The 10,699-nt window shown below is 43.6% G+C and overlaps 1 protein-coding gene across 2 annotated transcripts; it reads left to right on the forward strand.

Moving 5' to 3' along the window:
- Nucleotides 1–2,843: 2,843 nt before the first annotated feature.
- Nucleotides 2,844–8,021, forward strand: LOC117828673 (NLR family CARD domain-containing protein 3-like). 2 transcript variants are annotated; one of them, XM_034705876.1, is made up of 7 exons: nucleotides 2,844–2,954; nucleotides 3,185–3,509; nucleotides 4,449–4,568; nucleotides 5,210–5,329; nucleotides 5,428–5,663; nucleotides 5,793–7,668; nucleotides 7,822–8,021. In XM_034705876.1, exons 2-7 carry the CDS (start codon nucleotides 3,202–3,204, stop codon nucleotides 7,844–7,846), a joined length of 2,685 nt encoding a protein of 894 aa, XP_034561767.1. In that variant the 5' UTR covers nucleotides 2,844–2,954; nucleotides 3,185–3,201; the 3' UTR covers nucleotides 7,847–8,021. The 2 variants fall into 2 exon arrangements, with proteins under 2 accessions (XP_034561767.1, XP_034561768.1); XM_034705877.1 differs by lacking the exon at nucleotides 7,822–8,021 and having other exon boundaries at nucleotides 5,793–7,672.
- The last annotated feature ends 2,678 nt before the right edge of the window (nucleotides 8,022–10,699 follow it).

Here is a 10,699-nt window from a genome sequence, read left to right on the forward strand (position 1 = left end):
ATCCATCTGAATCGCACTGTTCTTCATACTGTGTATGTTTGTTTTTAAATAACCTGGTGCAATTTTTATCATGCACAATAACTTACCTTATCTACTTATCAGATAGAAGTGTACATAGTGTGTATATATCTGTAATAGTTGCCATATTTTATTTCTTTTTACTTTAATTTATTTTATTTTATTCTATTCTATTCTATTCCATTCTATTTTATTTTATTTTATTTTATTTTATTTTATTTCATTTTATTTTATTTTATTTTATTTTATTTTATTATATTTTATTATATTTTACCCTTGTCATTGCTATTATTATTGTTATTATATTTTTTAACTATGTTAGTACATTGTTGTATTCCCCTGTCCCGTGTTGTAAGCTGCTGTAACCAAAATATTTCTCCCAATGGGGGACAAATAAAATATATCTTATCTTATCTTAATAATTATGAAAGATAATAATAAATTCATTAAATAATATTATTATTGTTATTATTATTCTCAATAATAATAATAATAATAATAATAATAATAATAATAATACAGGGTTTAAAAATGAGAGCCCTGCTAATTTCATGTTATCCCTCACATGTGTGTCGTATGATACGCTCCAATGCAGCATGCAAACAAACAATAGCTGATGACAGCTGAATATTTTTATTTTTATTTTTTAACATATTTTTTATATATGCAATTCAAATCATGCTTTTCAAATTCAATATTATTATTCAATTTCAGTTTCTAGTGGCACAAATAGCAGCCCCCTCTGCTGGCTGCTGTCAGTAACTAAAAACTCTGCACACTTTCTACCCAAATCTTACTCTAATAATAATAACTAATGATAATAATAAAAACTCTACAACTACAGCTAATGCTAATAATCATAATATTTTATTATCATTATTATTATTATTATTATTATTATTATTATTATTATTATTATTATTGTATTAATTCCAGTACTTTGAATAAAAATCACTATAGAAGATAATATTGAATAAATAAATTATTATTATTATTATTATAAAAAAGTATAATAATAATAATAATAATATTTAGAGATGTGACCCCTGCTTAGGCAGGCAGCTAAATATTTTATTTTTTGTTATTTTATTTCATTATTCAATTATTTTTTATATATTTTAAAATATGCAATTTTTTTGTTCATGGTCTCGATGATTAGTGAGCGGGTTCCACTTCTCCTCGTGGATCCTCCAGCGCTCCTTTTGATTTCTCCACCTCCTTCTCATGCTCTTTAATTTTCTTGAAGACTGCCTAAGCTGTGTGTGTCTTCTCCCGGCAGCGCTGCCTCCAGCTGTCTCACTCTCTCCGTCCACCTTTCCTCACACTGCATCAGTTCAGTGGCTGCCTTGTCCTGGTTGGACCTGATCCTTTTTTCATAGTGATCCACCAAGAGGAGTTCTGGGTTGTCTGATGGGACTCAGAGACCCTCTGAGGTGTTTGTGGGACTCTGAGACCCTCTGAGGTGTCTGATGGGACTCAGAGACCCTCTGAAGTGTTTGATGGGACTCTGAGACCCTCTGAGCTGTTTGACGGGACTCTGAGACCCTCTGAGGTGTTTGACGGGACTCTGAGACCCTCTGAGGTGTCTGATGGGACTCTGAGACCCTCTGAAGTGTTTGATGGGACTCTGAGACCCTCTGAGGTGTTTGACGGGACTCTGAGACCCTCTGAGGTGTTTGACTGGACTCAGAGACCCTCTGAGGTGTCTGATGGGACTCTGAGACCCTCTGAGGTGTCTGATGGGACTCTGAGACCCTCTGAGGTGTCTGATCGGACTCAGAGACCCTCTGAGGTGTCTGATGGGACTCTGAGACCCTCTGAGGTGTTTGATGTGACTCTGAGACCCTCTGAAGTGTTTGATGTGACTCAGAGACCCTCTGAGGTGTCTGATGGGACTCTGAGACCCTCTGAGGTGTCTGATGGGACTCTGAGACCCTCTGAGGTGTTTGATGTGACTCTGAGACCCTCTGAAGTGTTTGATGTGACTCTGAGACCCTCTGAAGTGTTTGATGTGACTCTAAGACCCTCTGAGGTGTTTGATGGGACTCTGAGACCCTCTGAGGTGTTTGACTGGACTCAGAGACCCTCTGAGGTGTCTGATGGGACTCTGAGACCCTCTGAGGTGTCTGATCGGACTCTGAGATCCTCTGAAGTGTTTGATGTGACTCAGAGACCCTCTGAGGTGTCTGATGGGACTCTGAGACCCTCTGAGGTGTTTGATGGGACTCTGAGACCCTCTGTGGTGTCTGATGGGACTCAGAGACCCTCTGAAGTGTTTGATGGGACTCTGAGACCCTCTGAGCTGTTTGACGGGACTCTGAGACCCTCTGAGGTGTTTGACGGGACTCTGAGACCCTCTGAGGTGTCTGATGGGACTCTGAGACCCTCTGAAGTGTTTGATGGGACTCTGAGACCCTCTGAGGTGTTTGACGGGACTCTGAGACCCTCTGAAGTGTTTGATGGGACTGTGAGACCCTCTGAGGTGTCTGATGGGACTCTGAGACCCTCTGAGGTGTCTGATGGGACTCGTCTCATAATAACATTGTGGGAATAAACTTCACCAACAAGGTGCATTGTGGGATTTATACTTGGGCTAATATTACTCAGATGCAGTGAAGTACAGATAAAGAGCAGATCAAACACACTGCACTTTGATTGTTTGAGAAACAGGACACACCCGCGCACACTGAGCACATGAACGCGCACACTGAGCACATGAACGCGCACACTGAGCACATGAACGAGCACACTGAGCATTTGCACCGTGTGATTTCCTGTAAATGGGGAAGGGGAGGGGCCACACAGACCAGCTGATCCGCCTCAGAGGAAGACTAGTCTATAGAGAGCGCGGAGCAGGGAGAGGGACGGACTCTGAGAGTGAAACTAAGTCCTTCTGACTCCATTTTCTGTCGACAGAACTCTGAAGTCTGATCGTGGTGAGTGACATTTCAACAGTTTACCTCTCAGCTCTCTGTTTTCTCTCTGTGAACACGACACAGAACATTAAACAAGAACCCAACAGCTGTTTCAGTCAAAGGAGGGCTGTGTGTGTGTGTGTGTGTGTGTGTGTGTGTGTGTGTGTGTGTGTGTTTCCTCTTCCTCTTCTCAGAGTTATGGGTGCGTCATTAGAACTGTTCTTCTTGTCCTCACATGTTCCTCCTCTCAGACAGACTGAACCAGAACATGAGTGTGCGTTTGGAGGAAGAGGAGGGCGACACAGAGTCTGATCCCAGCTGTCTGTCTCTGAGGAGTGACCGGTCCAAAGATCTTCCTCTAGTCTTCAGACATGAACCTGGACCCTCAGACACAGAGTCTGATCCCAGCTGTCTGTCTCTGAGGAGTGACCGGTCCAAAGATCTTCCTCTAGTCTTCAGACATGAACCTGGACCCTCAGACACAGAGTCTGATCCCAGCTGTCTGTCTCTGAGGAGTGACCGGTCCAAAGATCTTCCTCTAAACTTCAGACATGAACCTGGACCCTCAGACACAGAGTAAGAGTTACTGAGTCACAGTGAACTTCTTGTTTTAGTCTCATTTCAGCATCAAACACAGTTCCTGAACTATTTGTTGAGAATTTGAATTTTAAAGGAAGTTTTTTTATTTTAATAAAAAATGACAAATTTCACATTAAAGAGGATTTAATGTCCTCCATCAAATCATGAACATCAGCACTTTGAGTAACTACAGAGTCTTTGAACAGGGTTCCTGCTGAAACTCTTAGAGTCTTAAAAGTCTAAGATCAGGTTTTTAAAATTAAAGGCCTTAAAATGTCTCTAGTCAGGGTTTCAAATTAAAGGCCTTTAAATCAGACTTTCAAAATAAAAGGCCTTAAAAAGTACTAAATATTCATAAATCATGTTTTAAAAATTAAAAGCCTTAAAGAGTCTCTAATCAGGTTTTCAAAATAAAAGTCTCAAACAAGGATTTCAAAATAAAAGTCTTAAAAAGTTTTGCATCATTGTTCAGATTTAGAACGATAATGCTAAATATTTTAAGAAATGATGATGTTATGACTATAAATCTGGATCAATGGAGGAATTCCCAGGATACCTAGCGGTATGTAATTAAATGAGATGTATTGAATTTTATTAAATTGTAGAGTAGGTCTAATAAAGTCACTAATGTATGAAACTTTACAATAACATAGTATGATACATGTCCTGAAGTGGGCCAACCTGCATAATATCTATTTGTTGGGGGGTCTATTACGAGATGAGAGCCTGTAAATGTGTAGAGTCCTGATAAGGACTTCACTGTAAGCTGCATTTTCAGCCCCCCTAAGTCAAAGCTCCACAGTCCGGTTACTTCTGTTGACCTAGATCTGGAACTTCTAAGATAGAAAACATAAGAATGACTTAGAGGAACCCTGTTACAGCTCTAATATTTTCATGGATTCATGAGATGTGAACTCAAACTTGTTGTTTTTATAGATTTCAGTTCAGCAGACTGAGAGCTGAGTCTCCTGATCCCAGCTGTCTGTCTCTGAGGAGTGACCGGTCCAAAGATCTTCCTCTAAAGTTCAGACATGAACCTGGACCCTCAGACACAGAGTAAGAGTTACTGACTTACTTACAGTTATAAATCAGCTAACTTCTGTTTTTGATGAAGAGAGAGAGAGAGATGATAGAGGGGAGACGGATAGTAGTAGTTGTAGCAGCTGGAGTCTGGCACGTCCACAGCAGCAGAGATCCAGAGGAACCTACGAGACAAGGGAGCTCAGGGACTCCAGAAAGGTCTATGGTTAGTAACTTTAATGGGACAGAATGAGTTAAAGTGAGAGACAGGCAGAGAGAGGAGAGAGAGGGAAGGATCCCAGTGTGTCAGTCTAAGCCTATAGCAGCATAACTAAGACCTGGTCCAAGCCTGATCCAGCTCTAACTATAAGCTTATCAAAAAGGAAAGTTTGAAGCCTACTCTTAAAAGTAGAGAGGGTGTCTGCCTCCTGGACCCTGACTGGTAGATGATTCCAAAGGAGAGGGGTCTGATAGCTCCAATATTATTTTTGAGGACAAGGCAAACTTTGTTTAACAGATACCTCGAGCAGAACCAGACTCATGAGGGACAGAGATCTGCTGAGACCGGGTTGGATAAAGAGGGATATAGGGAGCGGTTCATGAACAACTCTTCCACTTGCATCAGAGAATTTAACAAGGATTCATGAGATGTGAACTCAGACTTGTTGTTTTTATAGGTTTCAGTTCAGCAGACTGAGAGCTGAGTCTCCTGATCCCAGCGGTCTGTCTCTGAGGAGTGACCGGTCCAAAGATCTTCCTCTAGTCTTCAGACATGAACCTGGACCCTCAGACACAGAGTAAGAGTTACTGATGTTGTTTCAGTTTCAGTGAGTGTTGAGATTTAAAGAGAGCTTTTGATAAAAATGTTCTTTAAGAGAAGATATCGTCTTCACAGAAAGAGGAAGAGGAGTCCTGATCCTGTGGAGGATCAGCCCTCCTGCTGTGCTGTGTGTCTGGACCCCCTGACGGATCCAGTCTCTGCCAGATGTGGACACTGGTTCTGCCGACAGTGCCTCACCTCATACAGGGACCAGTCTGGTTCATCAGGAGACTCCAGCTGTCCCCAGTGTGAAGACAAAACCAGACCAATATCTGGACCACAGGAAGCCGGTCAGACCAGCAGTGAAACCAGTAAGAGTGTCCATCTTTCCTCTGATGTCATTGTTTGTGACAGCCCCACTTTCTTATCTCCTGAATGTAGTTCAAACCTTTTCAGCTGATTCACTCTGTCAGATGTCTCATATTTCTCTTCTCTTTCAGCAGATCGTGGTCTGCAGAGGGTTTTAGAGGAACATAAGACCAGTCTGAGGAGGAGATGTGAGCGTGTGAGTGAAGGAAGTGAGGAAACAGGAAGTAGAACCCTCCTCAACAGGATCTACACTGAGCTCTACATCACAGAGGGACAGAGTGAAGAGGTGAACACCCAACATGAGGTGAGACAGCTGGAGACCGCCTCCAAGATGGAGACCCTCCAGGACACTCCCATCAAGTGCCAGGACATCTTCAGAGCCTTACCTGGTCAACAGGAACCCATCAGAGTGGTTCTGACAGTCGGCGTCGCTGGTGTTGGAAAAACCTTCTCAGTGCAGAAGTTCACTCTGGACTGGGCCGAGGGCTCGGAGAACCAGGACCTCAGTCTGGTGGTTCTGCTTTCATTCAGGGAGCTGAACCTGATCAGAGGGAAGCGGTACAGTCTCCTCCAGCTGCTCCATGAGTTCCATCCAACATTACAGGAGGTCCCAGCAGAGACGCTGGCTGTCTGTAAACTGGTGTTCATCTTTGACGGTCTGGACGAAAGCAGACTGTCTCTGGATTTCAACAACACTCAGGTTGTGTCTGACGTCACACAGAGCTCATCCATAAACCTGCTGTTAACAAACCTCATCCAGGGGAATCTGCTCCCCTCAGCTCTGGTCTGGATCACTTCTCGACCCGCAGCAGCCAATCAGATCCCTCCTTCACGCGTTGACAGGGTCACAGAAGTCCGAGGCTTCACTGACGAACAGAAGGAGGACTACTTCAGGAAGAGGTTCAGTGATGAAGATCTGTCCAGCAGAATCCTCTCACACATCAAGACCTCCAGGAGCCTCCACATCATGTGTCAGATCCCGGTCTTCTGCTGGATCACTGCTACAGTTCTGGAGCACATGATGAGCACAGAGCAGAGAGGAGAGCTGCCCAAGACCCTGACTGACCTGTACTCACACTTCCTGCTGGTCCAGACCAAGAGGAAGAGGAAGAAGTACGCTGAGGGTCCTGAGACCAGTCCTCAGAAGCTGATGGAGGCTGACAGGGAAGTTCTCCTGAAGCTGGGCAGGCTGGCGTTTGAACATCTGGAGGAAGGAAACATCATGTTCTACCAAGAAGACCTGGAGCGCTGTGGTCTGGATGTCACAGAGGCCTCGGTGTACTCAGGACTCTGTACAGAGATCTTCAAAAGAGAGTGTGTGATCTTCCAGAAAACAGTCTACTGCTTTGTTCATCTGAGCGTTCAAGAGTTTCTGGCTGCAGTCTACATGTTCCACTGTTTCACAACCAGGAACAAAGAGGTACTGGAGGGTTTTTTAAAGGATTACAAATACACTGACCCAAAACCAAAGACTGTACCTACATGTTTTTTTAGTTATCTTGGAACCAGTTTAAGCGTCGGTCCACCTCTGGATAGCTTTAACTCATCCCTGGATGACTTCCTGAAGAGGGTCATGGAGAAATCCCTCCTCAGTAGAAACGGTCACCTGGACCTGTTTGTCCGCTTCCTTCATGGACTCTCTCTGGAGTCCAACCAGAGACTCTTAGGAGGTCTGCTGGGTCACACAGACAAAAGTCCAAAAATGATCCAAAGAGTCATCAACAACCTGAAGGAGATGAACAGTGATGAGATCTCTCCTGACAGAAGCATCAACATCTTCCACTGTCTGACGGAGATGAACGACCTCTCAGTCCATCAGGAGATCCAAAAGTTCCTGAAGTCAGGGAACAGATCAGAGGAACTCTCTGAGATCCAGTGCTCTGCTCTGGCCTACATGCTGCAGATGTCAGAGGAGGTTCTGGATGAGTTCGACCTGAAGGAGTACAAAACATCAGAGCAGGGACGACTGAGACTGATTCCAGCTGTGAGGAACTGCAGGAAGGCTCTGTAAGTCCAGATTTGATGGTCCTCATGTATCAGTGCAAATCAGCTGTTTGGTTCTTCCTGCTCTTTAAAGGAACCTGCATCATAAGACATGTTGACCTTGTTGGATTCACATTGTTCTCTTTTATATGTATGCTGTAAAACTAAACTCAATAGATTTCTACATTTGGGGAAAATATGAAAAATGGATCCACTTGTTGGTCTCCATTGTTCCTCACACTGAGACGTCAGTCGGTAGCTCTGCTACGGCTGCTCCGTTCATCTCTCTGTCCCAGTGCAGGAGGAGGGGAGCGTCCTTATGGCTCTCTGAACCTGTGAGGTAGGCTGAGGAGAGGTCTGATAAATACATACTAGGGGTGAAACGATACACAAAATTCACGGTTCGGTTCGGTTCGATACGATTTTGATACAGAAAGAGAAATGTCCATGCCTTTTTTAACTTGTAGTTTATTGAAATTACCAACATTTGTTTCAGCTCAAAAGCACAGTTTTTAGAATAAATGTATCAAGGGCAGCTATACCTGACACAAGTTCTACTGTGCATGGGGGGGTTGCGTGTGCGTGTGCGTGTGTGTGTGTGTGTGTGTATTAGTGTGTGTGAGTGTATGTGTGTCTGTCTGCGTGCGCATCTGCCGTGCGCGATACAGAGAGCAGAGGAGAATTGTGAACGCGCGACCATGTAGAGACAGAAATGACATCCCATCATGTAAATAAGATAAATAACATAAGGTTATATAGTCTGTTAAATAAAAGAACAAGGTACAGACCTGATCTATGAGAGAGGTAACCTTAAATCACTTCTGCTTTGACTTCCCGGTGGGGGCGGGACCCGGCGGGTGCGCCCCCCATATAATGGCAGGGAAAACACTGTCCGGTATCAGGCCGAGGTCTTACCAAGTGGCAACCTCCGGTCTAAAAATATGAGTCCAATGCTGAAGTGTTAAAAGCTGCAGTTCATCGAGGATCCGCTTGAGGCTGGCTCTGGAAGTACCGGAAGTCACATACACATGAATGGGAAAAAGCCGATCTTTGCAGCATTAATAAACATGTTTACAGTCTGGTACAAAAGATGAGTGTAGTCTGGATAGCTCATTTCTCGATGTCCTCTCACTGTGAGGGGGGTGAATTTTTTTCTAACGCGACAATTTCGAAGATATTGAGATTACGAGTCTTCCAATGAGAGGCACAGCTGCCTGCAGGAACACTGTAGCTGTTGGCTAGGAGGCTCAAACTCCGCCTCTTTACGTCACACTGGCTCCACAGAAGCAATATGGCTGCCGCCGACGATTGGTCTCAAAACAGCGTTCAGAAACAGATGGGTGACGTCACAGATACTACGTCCATATTTTATACAGTCTATGGGTCTTACACAGCATGCAGTATAAGACCACAAGTAATGCATATACGCACTTTTAAAACACATCACCCAGTCTAGCATCATTATCAACAAAGCTGCACTCAGCTACAGGACCACGGAACAACTCTGCTCTGCAACCAAAGAGGACACTCGTGCTTCCCTCTCGTGCGGGCGCACGCTCACACACATACGTGAACATATGAACCCAGCAGACCGTCGTATGATGAAATATATATTTCCACATGAAACACAGTTAAAACAAATGGACCAGCTCAATAATGCAGCCCGGAGGAGTCAGTGCAGATCCACTGAACTTTCAGCACAGAGCGCCTCGTCAGAAGTTGATAAAATAAATTTAAAATTGCGTATTGTTCGGTTCATAGGGCGTACCGAACCGTGACCACTGTATTGAACGGTTCGATACAGATACACGTATTGTTGCACCCCTAATACATAGGTATATAAATTAGAAAGATCAGTCCAGTCTTTGTTGCTTTACTGTCACTACAGCCCACAGCTCCCACGGAGGATTAGGACCACATCAGGATTAAAAACAAGAGGTTTTTACAGACGTACAGTCACAAGAATAAAAAGATGAACTTACAGATTAAAGTGGTCAGGTTAGGAGAATGAAGCTGTAATCTTCTGAGAGTTGTAACTTCACTAGAAAGAAGTTTGAATGACAGGCTATCATGAATCTCTCCAGTCTGTAGGATCAAACAACATCCAGAGAGATGTTAGAAGAGCAGCCAGCTGCTCCATCTGAAACCAGGAACGTGGATCATCTTGTGAAGTGAAACTGGACAGCTGAGGACAAACAGCAGGAACGAGCACAGGCTGTATACTAACCTGCTCAGAGTAGACTCAGTGTGTTACACTATCTATTCAGACTTCTGATGCGTATGACCAGGTGGTGCTGATGTGCTCAGAGACTGAGTCTTCACTTCTTCATCAAACTAAAGGTGAACTTCACAAGATGCTCCACGCTCCTGGTTTTAGTGCAGGCGGCTGGCTGCTCTTCTGATCTTCACATTTCAACATTTATACTAACACAGACTAAAACTCTGACTTCTTCTCTTTACCACTGTTCTCCTCAGTTTGTGACTTTCCTCTCTGAACTCAGAACACACTGTTGTTCACAGTGTAGCAGATAGGAGGGGTGTTGATTGTTGACTGTTCCAGATCAGTCCTAAAGATGGCGCTGTGAATGCTGTGAATCAAGGGGAAGGAAAAATGTAACTTACCTTTTAATAACAACGTGTTTTTAATATTTATGTCCTCACAGACTTTGGAACTGTGGACTCTCAAACATTCACTGTGAAGCTGTGGCCTCAGCTCTGAAGTCCAACCCCTCCCATCTGAGAGAGCTGGACCTGAACTACAACAAGCTGCAGGACTCAGGAGTGGAGCGTCTGTCTGCTGGTCTGAAGAGTCCAAACTGTAAACTGGAGACTCTGAGGTCAGTTCAGTCTTTCTCTGTCTCTGTTCTGGATTTCATGTTTAATGATTGAAACCTCATTCAGACTCCTTCATATCATACATGCACATTTCTTTCTTTTCTTTCCTTTTTCTTTTCCTTTCTTTTCTTTCTTTTCTTTCTTTTCTTTCTTTCTGTTCTTTCTTTCTTTTCCCTTTCTTTCTTGTTCTTTTCTTGCTTTCTTTCTTTTTCTTGCTTTC

The sequence above is a fragment of the Notolabrus celidotus genome, chromosome 17 (assembly GCF_009762535.1).
Source record: "Notolabrus celidotus isolate fNotCel1 chromosome 17, fNotCel1.pri, whole genome shotgun sequence".
Lineage (NCBI taxonomy): Eukaryota > Metazoa > Chordata > Actinopteri > Labriformes > Labridae > Notolabrus > Notolabrus celidotus.

Excerpts from the sequence above, each read along its gene's own strand:
- LOC117828673 (XM_034705876.1), top strand. The coding sequence starts at position 3,202 with ATGAGTGTGCGTTTGGAGGAAGAGGAGGGCGACACAGAGTCTGATCCC. Across the intron at positions 5,330-5,427 it reads CCTGGACCCTCAGACACAGA|AAAGAGGAAGAGGAGTCCTG; the intron begins GTAAGAGTTACT and ends TCGTCTTCACAG. Across the intron at positions 7,669-7,821 it reads AGGAACTGCAGGAAGGCTCT|ATTTCTACATTTGGGGAAAA; the intron begins GTAAGTCCAGAT and ends TAAACTCAATAG.